The sequence below is a fragment of the Notechis scutatus genome, chromosome Z, assembly GCF_049901735.1.
Source record: "Notechis scutatus isolate UNSWTSFEM ecotype Mainland chromosome Z, rNotScu1.2, whole genome shotgun sequence".
NCBI lineage: Eukaryota > Metazoa > Chordata > Lepidosauria > Squamata > Elapidae > Notechis > Notechis scutatus.
The window spans coordinates 102190302-102206202 of record NC_142025.1 but is presented as its reverse complement, the minus strand read 5'-3'; the positions used below and the strand labels follow the sequence as shown (position 1 = coordinate 102206202).

The following is a 15901-nucleotide window of genomic DNA, read 5'->3' as shown; positions in this document are numbered from 1 at the left end:
ATCTCGGGAGTATTGAACGTGCAGGCAAACTGGCTAAGCAGGGTCACAGTTGCCCAGTCAGAGTGGTGCCTGCATCCCAGTCTGTTCAAGGAGCTTTCAGAGCAGTTTGATTGTCCAATTCTGGACCTCTTTGCCTTTCCGTCAAACTCTCAACCTCCACAATTCCTTACGAGGTTCCCAGCACCAGGGGCGGAAGGGTTCAATGCACTGTGCTGCCCATGGCCCCATGGCCTCTTGTATGCATTCCCCCCCTCTGCCTCTGATTCCAGGTACAATCAGGAAGGTACTGTTGTAGAGGGCGGAGGTCTTACTACTAGCTCTACGTGGCCCAGACGACCATGGTTTGCCAATCTGGTAAGTCTGTCGATTTCCAGGGCTTGGAGGATTCCCCCCAAGCAGAGTCTCCCTCACCCAGGGTCCCATCAAACATCTGGAGCCCCAGTGGCTACAGTTGACCATCCGGCACTTGAGCGGGGACTTCTGAGATGGGAAAAATTCTCCATGCAGATCATACAGACAATTCAGGCAGGCAGACAGACAGTCTTCCACTGCGAGGATTTATGATGCAATGTGGAAGAGTTTCTATGGTTGGTGTTCGAGATGTCAGATTGAACCCACCTCGGTAGGGTTCAGTAGCAGATATTCTGGACTTTCTGCAAGACGGTCTAGATGGTGGTTTATCACTGAATACTTTGCGATGGCAGGAGGCAGCCTTGGCTTCAGTGGTGTGAGAATTTGGTTTGAGAATTTGATTTCTCTTGCTCAGCAACCTATGGTGAGAGCCTTTCTTAGAGGTGCAATGAACCTGAAGTCACCGGTCGTGCACCAGTACTCTACTTGGGACCTACCAAAAGTATTACAGGCTCTGACTGTGGCATCGTTTGAGCCTCTACGAGAGACTAGCCTGTGCCTCCTAAGGTCCAAGGTGATTTTCCTGGTAGCCATTACCTCAGCCAGAAGGATTTCAGAGTTGGCGGCCTTATTGGTGAGGAAGGACCTGTGTGTTTTCCATCAGAACAGGGTGGTTCTGCGGCTGGACCCTGCCTTTCTATCTAAGGTAAACTCCTTCTTCCATCGTTCGTAGGAGTTGATCTTGCCTGATTACTGTCCAGAGCCTAGGCATGCTCTGGAGGTGAGATGGCATACCTTGGATGTGAGGAAGATCCTCCACATTTACATAAAATGAACTGCTTTTATCAGGAAGACTGAGTCCCTGTTTGTATCTTTTCAACTGTTGACTGGGACACAAGGTTACTCCGTCCACTGTTTGATGCTGACTAAGTGTTTGTATTGCCAAGGCGAGCTCCAGGCCCTCTCAGTGCCCAGAAGGATTATGGCGCACTCTACCAGGAGTGCAGCCACGATGGCAGCTTGGGCGACACAGGCCTCTGTGGAGGAAATTTGTCAGGTGGCGATGCCGTTCATCCGGCATTATAGACTGGACACCTTCGCATTGGCAGAAGCAGCCTTCAGCAGGCGAGTCCTGCAAGGGGTACATGTCAAAGCGGGGACTTCAGACCAGACCGTGCCCGCCCGTAGGACAGCCAGTTTTGGTATGTCCCACTCTGGATTCTCCCATTGATTCAGTGGAGAATGGGCATTGGTACTTACCTGATCACCATTTCTTCGGGAGTCGATGGAAGAATCTAGCCCCACCCTGTGGACTGTCTGGTCCAGAGTCCAGGAGGGGTTGCCTTTGGCTTGGAGAAGGATGACTGGATTCGCTTCACCTTCATTTTGACTGGGGACTGTTAGGAGGGAGGCATGTCCTCAGAATTCAACTCAGTCTGAAGAGCGTGTGACATGAGACTACTCACTCTGGATTCTCCTGTCAACTCCCCGAGAAATGGCGTTCAGGTAAGTACCAACACTCATTTTCTTCTTTGCTCTTTACCGTTGTTAAATCCTTGCTATAACTTTCATCTGTTACCCAAACTGTTCCAAGGATCAGGGTTTTTTCTAATAGGGCATCCATATTTTAGAGCTCAATTCAGGGAAGAACTATTTGTGTTGGGAATGGGATGAGGTATGTATCAATCAGCTTTTTCTAATTTTGAATTGGCAAATATGGTGGGTTGCTTCTGCCTTGTTTTAATGTTTTCTTCATCATCAAAATGCAGAGCTCTTTATGAAGGAGAGACCCCCAAGTTCAAATAAGCAAGCTAGAATTTAAAATTCAACGCAGATGAAAATATAGAAATACAACTGCATTCACTTCAGTTACATTTAATTAGCTACTCTGGATTGGAGTAGGAATCCCTTTCCTTTAGGCACTGTTGAACTAAAAAGAGGCAAGACTCAAAAATGGCATTGATTCTGTATCTTTTCATTTGAAAGTCCTTAGACCTAATCCAAATAGGGAGAAAAAGAGACTGGGTATTTGAATAGTGATCCCCCCTCCTCTCCGACATGATCAAAGACCATTATGTGCTGTTGTTTTCCAATTTGCAGAATCCAGAGATAAGAATTTGTAGTGATTTGAATTCTGGCATATTCCTTCATCTCTAAGTGTGACATTATGTTTCTATTTTGATCAGTCATGCGTGCATCTCCAGACTTTGTTTCAATAGCAATAATTAAAACTACTTGGGTGATATTATTTGATGGTGTTCATGTATTGTATTTTAGTAATCCATATTTTCAAGGACAGGAAGATTCTGTCAGTATGAATCACTCATACCCACTTCATACTTTTAAAAGCACTTTGAGAAACAGACTACAGTGTTCCTTATTTTAAGAACTTACAGCCTAATCAAGCTATTACATACACTGACCTCATTCAAATGTAATTCTGAACTTCAGATTAATGCAATGAGCCCAGATAAGGCTGAAAACTTGTATGTCTTTTCAGCTTTCTTCCATTGTGATTATGAAGAGGAAATTATTTCTAGTTTTCTGAAACTTGTTAAACTTGTTTTTATATTCAAACTGGTATAAAACATTTCCACTATACTTTATAATTCTGGCTTGTTCAGATAAACTGGTGGGTTCATATATTAGACTAAAAAATATACAATGAGTTACATCATGCTGAACCATAACTGAATAAGCTACATTATCAGTTGATGTGTGTAGGAATCAAATAAATGAGTTACAACTAATTACAGGCTTGTCAGAAGATGAGAGAGTAGTAACGTTCAGTAGTAACAATTAAGTATTAAATCTGAACATAATGTTGCATCTAATGATCAGGTTTTTTTTATACATGAACATTTTTATTTGTATTTTACAAACCGTTGTACATATAAATGCTATCACTCAGTGTTTTAGCCAGTATTTTGTAGCCTTTTATCTTAGCTATTATCTCAGATTTCCATTTTTCATTTACTTACGGCTTTTGCTTAAAAAATATTTAGTTAAATCCATAGTTTATAAGCCACATTCACAGTGATACATCTTCAATTTTGAATTATGCATACCAGGTCCTTTCATAGATCTGGAAGTTTTCAGTCAGATTCTCTCCCTACTTTTTATGTTTCAGAAATCATAATTGTCAGGGATAAAAACCAGAACTAGAAAGAGGATTCTTTGTATCATAAAATTGAGCTCAGTTTCTAATATCTTTACAATTCTTGATGCAGGCTTTTTTTGGGGGTGGGGGTGGGGGGTGGGGGGGTGGGGGGGATAGAAATGGTTTGCATTGTTGCCTTTGGATTATTTTTCAACTGTCTAACTATAATATTATATGGCTGCCCATCTTAAGCAATTCTGGGCAACTGATAAGAAGCCAAAAGTCCTGGAATATGTAGTCTCCCATCTAAGTACTATCCAGATCAGAAACTACTTATAAAGAGACCAAATATGGCCAGGTGCTTCTATTTCCTAATATCATTCTGTATCATATCCGCCCTACAAAAATCCTTTCTCCCTGATTTTGCTATTTTTCTTCTGAAGGTGTCGGTACAGACATTAGAACCTAGAAAGGCAAGTAGTCTGCAGGGATGATGTTTATGTTCATTCCTAATTCCATCACCTTTTTTGCAGTTACTTGTAAAATAAATTGAAGTCTGGGAAATAATGTTATTTTATTATCGAATTGAAGTTTCTGACTTTTAAAGCAATATTTTTACAAGGTTTTTGGTGTCTGTATTTATCAAACCTAAATTTATTTTTGTGTGGTTACCATAACACAATTAAATGGTGACAATAGAAACCTATACTAGGAAAGAACATCTTAGAGAATAAAAAGAGGAAAGGCATGGGCTTTGGTAGAAATATGTTACATAAGCATAAATACACAAAGAAAAAAATTTACCTTGTGGACAGCATAGGCATACAGAGCCCAAGCTTGATTTTTGCCTAATAAGAGAGCTAATCACAAAAACAATAGGAAAGAAGTATAATTCATGTAAAAAAAAGTAACAGCTGACAGGTCATAAAATACTAGATGGGAACAATGCAAAAGAGAAACCATCAGCCAATAAAATAAAGAGAAATCTCAATTACTACAAAATGTAAATATGCTCTGTAAAAGCAAATATGGACCTCTTGAAGGACATTGCAGAGCACTAGCTTTACTATTAATCTCAGACAATTAACTGAGTATTAGAAATGTTTTCTACATGGGAATAGGAGTTTCATGATAGTTTTATTCGAGGAGATTTCTAAATGGCTAAAATCCTGTAGAAAAAAAACGCTGTTATAACTTTCCTATCACTCAGAAGTTTTATAAAGCAACAATTACTGCTAGAGAGAAATTGTTAATGGGCAAAAACAATATTAATTTACATTTTCCAGCTTTGCTGCTATAATCTGTGTTTGAAAAATAGCACAGAGTAACCTGCAAATGTATACCTGGATTTTGTTATGTGACATCCATGCACAATGTAGCCTCAAGTATGTACACAATTCCTTTTGGTATTGACCCTTTCCCTGTTCCTTTTTGCAGCAGCAGCAGGAAATGTTGGCAGCAAAGCGTCAACAAGAACTAGAGCAACAGCGTAAACGAGAACAACAGCGACAAGAAGAGCTGGAGAAGCAGCGTCTGGAGCAGCAGTTACTCATCTTACGCAACAAGGAGAAAAGCAAAGAAAGTAATAAGTTTTAATTGCATTGCACTGCATTTATTGGAATGATATCCTGTTTATATTTCATGGACTGGAAGAAGAAACTATAGAGGAGCTAGAGGATTATATTCTCCTATTCCCAAAGTACCATATAGAGAAGCATATTTGAAAACAATCCACATGGACCTAAACCCACTCAGATAATTAAAATTGTCCTCACAAGTATATTGGCAATATAAAGACGTAAATAAATAAACGAACTTGGCTTTCAAGCCAAGGTTAGACTTCTTTGTCATGGCACTTCCTTTCAGATGGAGATTCTTTGCAAAGTAATTTTCAGATTTTTCACAAATCTGCAGCCTTTGGGAGTTATTTTTTGAATAAAGATGAGCAATCATTGTCTCTTTGAAGATTAAATGAGGCAATGTATGGTGAGTTGAGCACCCATGGTTGTACATGTAGTCAATGTTGCATATAAGCAGACAGGTATAGTACATAAATGCATTTCTGTACAGTCATAAAACATGCAAGTTCTTTTTCACTCTGGACAGACAGATTTACCACTTTTCTCCAGCATGAATAAGCTCTTGACAGCTTACAAACAATTATCTGTGTCAACAGCAACATGGGGATGGGCTGAATTGAGAGATCTCAATGGCAAACCTCATGGGACTTACCCCTGATTTGGGATTGTATAACATGCTTAAAGACAATAAAATTTCAGGCATTTTTGGATGTTATACTATGTCTGGCTTGGCTCTTCAATTGATGTTGTAACCTCCACCTCATAATAAATGAATAAAGAATGATTTAAAAAATATAGTAAATGTAACTCTGTGATGGAATTCTTCAAGAATATGTGAAGGATGATGTGATAAAAATTATTGCCAGTGTGCTTAGGAAAAATGGATTTCCCCCCTTTTGTAAGCTTGATTGAAGCTGGGTTTTAAAAATAGGTTGTTAGCATGGAATACAAGATGAGAAGAGTAGTGTCCCTGAACACATTTCACTGGCATACTTGTGAGAATTGAAGGTCACATATTTGCATAGCCCCAGCTTAGGGAAGAGAGATAACATCTCAACTTGCCTTTAATGTTTTCTACCAGTGTTTTTCTATAATTTTTAAAGGTGCTATTGCAAGCACTGAAGTGAAGCTGAAACTTCAAGAGTTCCTTCTCAGCAAGTCAAAAGAGCCAACTACAGTGGGTGGCTTGAATCATTCCCTCTCCCAGCATCCCAAATGCTGGTAAGTCTTTCCTTTGTCTCTAGGACAGAGTTTTTCAATCTTGACAACTTTTAAGATGTATGGAGTTCAACTCCCAGAATGTCCTAGTCAGCATGCTGGCTAAGAATTCTGGGAGTTGAAATCCATATACCTTAAAGTTGCCAAGATTGAGAAACCCTGCTCTAGAATTTTCAACTAAGTCTGATTTAGGACAGGCTGTGCATAGAGTTGAGTTTCAATTCTGGAACAAATACTTCAGTCACAAACATGGAAGAGCTTTACAGCCTGTGTGCAACTGATATTTGCTCCTGTATATTCGGCAATAGGAAAAAATAGGAATAAGTCTTTCATTTTCAAGGACTCAATTTTCTCTAAATTTAACTGTGTTTGTTGGGTTCTTCTTCAGCAAATAATTATATTTACATAATTATATTATGGTGGGAAGTAGTTCATTCATTCATCTAGCTCAAAATAGCGTTTTCACAGTTCCCTCACCAGTATGCCAGCTTGTGTGTTTCTTCTCTGTATGTATATGTATATGTCTGTGCATGCAAAAGCAAATTCTATTTTTGGATAATGAATTGTGGGGGAATTGGAAGCGTGAGACACTTTCTACTTCCTTTTCTGTTCACAACAATAGTACATCTTTGTCTAATTTGTATAGCATCTGGTCAAATCCATTTCTCAAAGAAACTAGCAGTTTTCCTGGAAATATCTCTTAAGTCCTTCCCAGTCTTATCCAGTTATGCCTGTACTTATTCTCATGCTTCTACTATCAAGCAGCTTTCAGAATTTTTTCTTTGAATTGCTATTTTACAAAAAAAGGCCATAGATAGCAGACTGAATTTGGTGTACTGGTTTAAGCTCTAATGACAAAATGATACTCTACGTTGCTTGATGAAATGGTATTAATATTGATCAAATAACCAGTTAAATTTTGGGCTGAAGAACTCAAAATCAGTGATCATTCTTGAGCCAAAAGGGGGAATGGAAAACATAAAGATTACTATGATCTTCCTTCCAATCTTCCTTTTGACTTCATTCTTTACAAATTTAAGAATCATGGTACCATTTTCATCTCACAATGGTAGGGTTAATGAGCATTGTGGTATTACAGAACTCTTTCATCAAAGCTGAATCGAAAGGTAGAAGAATTTCAGGTTATACAGAAAAAAACAAGTTGGATGAAAAAATGAATGATAACTGAATCCATCTGTACTAGTGGCCTTTCACTACTGAGTATACAGCTGCTCTGACTGCGCTTTTCATTTAATGAAATTAAAGAAATGCCAAGTAACTATAAGGTAAACATGAAATCCAATATGAATGGAAAAAGCAGAAGAAAACTTTTGGAAGAAGCAGAGGTAGTCCTCACTTAGCTACCACAAGTGTTATGAGTAAGTTGCTAAGCGCTGTGGTCACTATGTAGAAAATCATTGACTGGCTTACAATTTATTTCCACTTTCTTCATTATCGCTGTTGCAAAGTGCACAAACAGTGGCCTCTTGATTGTAGTGTGCTGCGACTCATAAATTTGAAGATTGATTAGAAAGCTAATGGGTTTTTTTATATGCCATTGTAATTTTGAATGTTTGTTAAATGAGGCAATTAGAAAGTGAGGACTCTGTATGCTAATTAGTGTACAAACATGGCTATCTTGATTTAAATCTTGATGACTGTTGGGTTAATGGTTTTTCTTTGTAAGTTACCCAGAATCACCAAGAGTGAGTTGGGCAGCCATATAAATTTTTTTAATAAATAAATAAACCTGGCCTTTTTTTTCTGATTTGTGCAGGGGAGCTCATCATACCTCATTGGACCAGAGTTCCCCTCCCCAGACAGGAAGCCCGGGAACACCAGCCTCTTGTAAACTACCTTTACTTGGCACTTACGATAGCAGAGATGACTTTCCACTCCGGAAAACTGGTTAGTAGAAATCAATAGTTGAAGAATAAACAAAAGGGGAGAAGGTCAATTTCCATGGCTTTCTGGACCTTAAATGTGCTAGCTTGTAAAAACAATGGCTGGTGCTGAGAGAGCAAAGGAAAGAAAAATTGATTTAATCTGATGAACTACAAATTAAGAATATTCATTCAAGTATGTTATAAAATACTGCATTTACAATGTGAAAAACTCAACTTCTGACTGAAAATCAAACTCACATACTAAATCCTCATTCTGCTAAAATATTATTATGACATGAATTCTAAACTCACAGTAAAGAACTGGATAAACATACTGTGAAGACTGACTTAACAAACAGCCTATTTTTAGATGCAATCAGTGCTCCCTTGCAAGAAATCAGCTGTTTAGATGCTAATTGTGTAACAGCTCAGCTTGTTTTTGCAAAAGCTTTTTTTACAGTCAAACTAAGTTGGAAAAAAACAGCACAGGTGCTATGTGAAATCAGGAAATTTTAGGAACATAGGATGCTGCCTTATGCCAAGTCTGACTGTTTGTCTTCCTAACCTAGTGATTGGCAGCATGAACACTACCTAAGGGCTTAAGTCAGTAAAGAATCTTTTCCATCACCTCTTTATCTTATTGCCTGGAGAAGCTATTAACTATCTAGTGGTTCTCCCCATTGTTCTCTCCACTAACAGTCTGTTAGGTATATTTTGTGGTTATTTGAATCTTGCCAAGATCTTGGTTACAAGTAAAAAGTACTCAGTTTGAAAGAATTAAATCTTGAAAAGGTGGTGCAGAGAAACTAGCCAATTTCTATGTTATAGTCTCTAAAATGATAAGATCTGAATAAACGTAAATAGTTTGTTTGGCATTGTGTGATTGAATATATACTTTCAAAGGACACATAGAAATGGTGTTTAGCAAAACCATGGAATTTGTAGCTATCAGATGGTATCATGTCCACTAAGCTTTCAAAAGGGACCGAACAAATTTATAAAATATCAGCTAGCCATAGCTGCTAGTCCTAGTAGCTATTTACTACTTCCTTAATCCCAGACAGCTGTTAGTAAGAGGGGAAGAAGAAAACAACTATCCTGTCTTTGTTTATGAACTTCCTGAATGCATCTGAATAACTAGTGGATGGACTAAATGGATCATAAGTTTGACCCAACAGGGTTCTACTTACTCTTTTATAAAGACATAATAGCTGAATTGAAAAAAGTTGTCTATGTAGAATATCTTCCAGATTTCATGGAGTAAAATAATTTAAATTGGCATCCTGGGTGGGAGGCAGAGGATTTTATCAGGCAGAGGAGTATAAACAAGTCAGAATAAGCTTCATCTACCTACACAGGCCCTGTGATGACCCAGGGCGTGGCATAAAGGCATATAAATAAGAAGAGTCCCTTTAGTACCTCCAACTTTGCCCCCAATGTCTAGGTTACCTTCAGCTGGAGAAAAAACTCTCTCAAGAACAGTCTTTAAGTGGAGGAAATTCAGTCCGAAAACAAAGTATATACAAACTGTAAATAAAAATCCACACAAACCACGCTGCACTAATTAACTTGACAGGACAGGATAAGGCAGTGGTCACCAACCAGTGGGCCAGGGACCACTGGTGGTCCGCGAGAAAATGTTGGTGATCCACAGAGAAATGTCACCCCAAAACAATTAATCCAGGCCCACATGGCTCGTGGGAATACAAGGCTTGCAGCGCTTGCATTGAGAACATGAGGTAGTGAGGGGAGGGGGGGGAAGGGCGGGGGGGAACTTGCCCCACATGCCTGGCCTGGCCACCAGGCTGCTTCTTTCCGCTTTTCTTATGCTTTTGGCTACCAATTGATCATTCTTTATTTGGGATTGCAGGATACCACCTCCAGCTCCATTCTCAGGGGGAGAGAGAGACACTTCTGCTTCATGCAAGGAAAGAAGCAGAAACAGCAAAATTCATTCTTTCTCTCCCCCAAACTCCCCCAGAAATGACTCTTTGTGACCCTGCACAAGGTTTCCTGCTCCAAGAGGCTGCGTCGGCACGACAAGTCTCACAAAGACTCATTTCTGGCAGAGTTTGAGGGAGAGAAAGAAAGATTTATGCCGTTTCTGCTGCTTTCCTTGCATGAAGCCAGAAGTCTCTCTCTCTCCCCCTGAGAATGGAGCTGGAGATGGTATCCTGCAATCCCAAATAAAGAATGATCAATTGGTAGGAAACTGGGGTGGGGAATTTTCCTGCAGTTTTTTGGGGGGACTTTCCTAAGGTCTCTGGTCTGCGGGATTTAAAATTGTGAATTTGGTGGTCCCTGAGGTCCAAAAAGTTGGTGACACCTGGGATAAGGAATTGCAGTCTTGAAAGGCCAGCAAAACACACACAGTTGGGAAAACGCCAGGGACCCAGATAAGCCTCGACAATACCAGATAATTCAAGATTTGCTCTCAACAGTTTGCTGTGCGCAATTTCTCCTTTTAAACACTATGTTCCCAGCTGTAGCTATTGAAGGGAATCAGGGCCCTTTCCTCCCCTGTAAGCCATGCAATCCATGTTGCTCCTTTCTCTGTTCCTCTCTGCGTGCCCTAGGATGAAGAGGGGGTGGGCCTGGACCTTCCTGCAAATTCCCTCTCTCTTGCTCTACCTCTGCCCTGCTCTGCCCAGCTGGACTTTGCCCTTCCCCAGTGTCTTCACAGCCAATGGAGCCACATTCCCAGTCCCTGTCAGCTGCTCAGCCTCCCCCTTTGAATCAGATTCCAACAGGGGCATGACAGGCCCTATTAGTCCTGGTCTATCATTTGAAGGATATCTGTGCTGCTTGGAGTCATCCAGAGTCCAGATATCATGGACTTTGACATTTAACTATGGTGGCTGGCATTTGGTAGAATTAGAAGGCATTGTATTGGGAATGAGTATTTTATTGTTATGCTTCAGAAATGGAGAATAAATATATTTATAATAAAAAATCTCACTCTTTCTTGAAGCAATACGATTGATCTGGTAAATGATGATGCAGTGAGCTTTTTCTCCTCTCTACAATTTGCTTCCTTGCTAAGTCTACCTCAGTAGAATACTGATCACCTCAGTTTGTCATTCTTGCTTGCTTCTTCTTTTCAGCCTCAGAACCCAATTTAAAAGTGCGCTCACGATTAAAACAGAAGGTGGCAGAGAGAAGAAGCAGTCCTCTGTTGCGGAGGAAAGATGGGACAGTCATCAGCACCTTCAAAAAACGAGCAATTGAAATCACAGGTGAGAGGACATTAGCCCAGCTTAAGTGCAAGTATCATTTGCTTTTGAAAAAAACTGGATGAAACATTTCATTCCTCAGTCCTCTCCCTGAGTATGTCAAGAAGGGAGAAAAATGACTGATTAAAAAAGTGTGTCTGGTATACTCTGTGTGCTACAAAGTGTTTGATGAAACAGGATACTGGAAGTCAAAACATTGCAATTAAAGAAAAAAAATTGGCAAAATAGATAAAACAATCATTTGTGGAAATGTAATTGTAAAGCCATGTTTTCCTAAAGAATGGAACTTGTGCAATTTCCCCTCACTTTCTTCTCTCTCTTTTGCTTGAAAGTTGTTTTAAACTATATTCACTGAGCAGTGATAGCTTAGCTATGAGCACTGCTCAAATTACATTGTGATGACATGAAACTGTGTTTTTATTTTAAATAAACATGGCTTGGTGGTAAAGAAGCTGGAATCAAAGTTGAATTAATTTTTCAGATAATTAAAATAATTTTTGTTGTTCCAGTTTTTGGCTAGTTCCAGTTTATTTTTCTGCCATTTTTATTTTTATTTTATTTTTACCTTATGATTTTTACAGGTATATTAGAAATTTTAATGATGCTCAAAAATAAATTTGAATTAAACTACAAATTATATTAACCATGGCTAAATTCTCATACTGTATTATGCATGCATCCAGTCTTTGGACTCCCTGACAAACATTCTATCAAATTCCCACATAATACTAACTAATACTAAGTAAATTTTATTACTTATATATTATTGCATCATGAGTTGGGATATGACTAGAAATCTATTCAAAAGGGAGCACAATAATTCAGGTCAGAAAATATGAGTGTCATAAGAATTATAGCATTTCTTTTTTAAAAACACGAAAGAGGAAGAAATGTTTGAATATTTTTAGTTTAATCTTGACCCAGTAGTATGATGACATAATTCTCAGTAAAGTGATAATTATTCAAAGACCTCTTAAATGTATTGCAGTCTAAGAGGAGGGATGGATGAACCTAAGAACAGATTTAAAAAGCTCAGGAATTTATATGTGATAAATTCATTTTAGATGTATCACTGATAATCTAGATTGTGGTAATTTATTTGGTGGGCATTTAACTTGTAGGAATTGTAGAAGAACATTCTGAATATTTTTTTTAATTTTAACTGGGGAAAGGGGGAGTATAGAAGGTTGGCATTTAAGCTCTTAGCAACCTGAGGCTCCTTCTTGGAAACCAGATTTCTCTTTGTTTTCACATCTGCATTTATAGTTAATGTAGAAAGGTGAATTTGAAATGCCAAACACTAAGCTAGGAACATTCATTTCTGTGTGGTGAAATCATGCCTTATATCCTTCTCTCTCTCTTTATCAATTCTAATAAAACAAGGAAATCTAAACATTTTGATTAGAAAATAACAAATGGAGGTAAGTTTATCATTTACAGAATCACAAATGGAGGTAATAGTCAGTTTTAGGAAGCTAACTTGTAAATAGCCACCTGCAAGCTTCTCAATTATTAGTGAAAAGAACTGTTTCCTCACCAGTTCATTGGAAAGCTGTTAGAAAGAGACTAAGAAAATCTCTACCCAATGTATACATATTCAGGGAAAATTGGGAATCATTAGTCACTGAAATTCTATAATGGTATCCTTTCATGTCAATAAATTTATAAACAAACTGATGGAATATTGTTTGGAATAATTGCTTTCAGTTGAGACAGCTGTTCAGTTAACAGCCCTGTGAACTAGAAACATGGGAATGCTAGGGATTTTTTTATGCAGCTTATGTAAATTGTATGTTGTATAACATGATGATATTCCTTTATTACATGTCGACATTCTTTGGTGCTTTGTTCTGTTATAAAGGAAAACCAAATCAACAACTGAATTTTAACTTGTCAACATAAATTTTTCCAATATTTCTTTGCTACCATGTGAATTAAAACTTGATTCTGCTTCAAAATAAAAAGTGAAATTTTCAGTAGCCTAATTGGGCACAAGAGCATCTTAATTCAGCAGAAGACTGACATGGTGGCAATCCCCTCCCCAAACTTTCATTGCAGTGTCTTCAATGTGCAACAGTGCTCCTGGATCTGGCCCAAGTTCCCCAAACAGCTCCAACTGCGCCATCACAGAAAACGGGCTTACTGGGTCAGTGCCTAATATACATACTGAGGTAAGGCTAGTGAAAGAGTGTTGCTACCTGCTGTGATGTGCTGCTTTTCTTGTCTACCTGTACATATTTAGCCCACTATTTGTTGCTTTGAACAATAATGTGTTGACTTGGGGCAGAGATCTGGGCTCAGATGACTGCACTCATCTGGGGCTCCCCACTAGATGTGGCCTATCATTATTTTAGCTTCGCAGATTAAATGTGAGAATAGCAATGGGGTAGAACATCTCTTACTTGCTTCCTTAAGCGAGTGCATGCATTGTCTGTCTGTCTATCTATGAATGCGCACACATGTAATTTTTACTGAATAATTTTAACAAGATAACAACAGTATAAATATTTGAAACAAAAAAATAGAAAAGGAAAATTTTTATAAAGAAGCAGCTTCAATCTTTTTAACAGTTATAAATGAATTTATATTTCAGTCTCTCTAAGATTACATTATCATTTTCTTTTTCCATAGTCAACTATAAATCACAAAGTCATTTTTTCTCCCCCCCCCCTTAAAATGTCTATAAGGGTTTTCCAATTATTGGTAGATGTACCCTATTTCTCCAACAATACGGCCTCCCCCAATAGGAAGTCCCAGCATGTTTTATAGGCATGAAATGAAATTAAGCCCCTCCCCCCAAATTAAGGCCTATATTAAAACATGCAAAATGGGGGGGAATGGTGGGGGGGCTTGCCATTAGGAAGTACTTTTGTTGCACACCCGGATATGGTGCTGCCTGCGTTGACCCCGATACGAAGTGCTCCACCAATGCCGAGGTCAACATCCAAGCCGTCGCCCCCCGCCCGAAGATGCAAGGGGGGGGAATTAAGTCACCCCCGAAAAGACGGCCTAGCCATTTTTTCGGGGCTCAAAAAAAAATAAGACCCGGCCTTATTATATGAGAAACACGGTAGTTATTGATTTTTAATCAAAGAAGTTAAATTTGCTGCCTCCACTAGTTCTTCACCGACCATCCCTTTGCTGTGGGTATTTCAGAGCATTTCTATTTTTTTGCATATAATAGTCTTGCGGTAGTAATCATATATAATCATATGATAATCCTCAGTGGCTCTTTTTTACTTGACTATCCATTAATCCTAGCAAGAAAAGTTCTGATTTCAGTTCAACACAATATTCAACACAATATACATGTTGACATGTTCAGTTCAACACAATATACATGTTCACTTTAAAGCCAAGAATACATTAAGGCAGAAGGTTGTCCAATCCCAGGATAAAACATCCAGACAAACTGAGCAATGTGATATATGCAATGCAATGAGACATACGCAGATGTGTACATTGATGAAACAGACAACCACTTTACAAGTACGTGGCACAACATAAGAGAAGAGACCCATCAGGACAAGATTCAGCAGTCCTCATGCATCTGAAAAAACAAAAATCACTCTTTTGAAGATAGCAAAGTCACATTTTGTATAAAGAGGACCACTGGTTTGAAGGTGGGTTAGAATTAAACATTTCCTTCAAAACAGAGGGAGAGGAATAAGACATCTCCTCTCTTCAGTTTACAATGCAGCCCTTGCAACAATTCCAAGAAGATTGAACAATCAAGAGCACCCTGATTCAGGTAACCCTGAGGCCACAGATTACCCCCCCCCTTTTTTTTACCAACTCTTTTTAAGTCCTACTTAAGGGCAAAGCAGCAACACCCTTGGGAGTGACCCAACTACAGTGGAGTCAGCACTAGACCTGACAGACCCAGGTGAGCTGCTCTTTGAGAAACCAATCAAGGAGAGTGAGGAGATTCCCTCACCTGAATTATTCTGAGATGTAATTCAAGGACAATGGATCCAACCAGTGGTGTTCACAACAGCAGGCGGTACTGACAAAAGATTCTATAATGTGGCCCCAGATCTCTCTGAGGCACTACAACCACCAGCTATAGATGGACCGGTGGCAGCCTTAACTTCCTCCTCTATTCTGTCTAAAGACAGATAGGATTCTTTGAAGGCGGAGGATAAGAAGGCAGAACTGACGCTCCACAAGGTGCATCAGGTAGCTGCCTGGGAGGTCAAAGCGTCCACAGCCGCATCCTTTTTCAACAGAGCCATGCTCATCTGGCTATGCCAGATGCAGGAGAGGGTTGCTCAGCAAGATATCAACAAACTGATAGATGCTTTGGAATTCTCGGCAGATGCCACCCTGAATGCCACCAAGTTCGCTTCTAAGGCCATGGCTGCTTCCATAGCAGTCCAACGAATACTGTGGCTCCACCATTGACGGGACATGAAGTCTAAGTGGAAACTAGCCTCTGCTCCCTACAAGGATGGCAAGCTATTTGTAGAGGCCTTAAGTCTAACTCTGTTTTGATGGAGACTAAAGAGAAGACAGAAGGAAGGTTTTACCTTT

General features: G+C 39.2%; 1 protein-coding gene across 12 annotated transcripts in view; it reads left to right on the top strand.

The window, feature by feature from the left end:
- HDAC5 (histone deacetylase 5) overlaps positions 1–15901 on the top strand; it is a 132976-nt gene that overhangs the window by 78951 nt on the left and 38124 nt on the right. For all 12 annotated transcript variants that reach the window (XR_015745738.1, XR_015745739.1, XM_087946043.1 and 9 more), the window contains 5 exons: positions 4889–5033; positions 6135–6252; positions 8027–8157; positions 11240–11371; positions 13427–13539. Coding sequence is in view for 10 of the 12 variants with exons in the window: in XM_087946043.1 (XP_087802169.1) it covers positions 4889–5033; positions 6135–6252; positions 8027–8157; positions 11240–11371; positions 13427–13539 (639 nt within the window). In the remaining 2 variants the exon portion in view is untranslated. The remainder of the gene's footprint in view (positions 1–4888; positions 5034–6134; positions 6253–8026; positions 8158–11239; positions 11372–13426; positions 13540–15901) is intronic.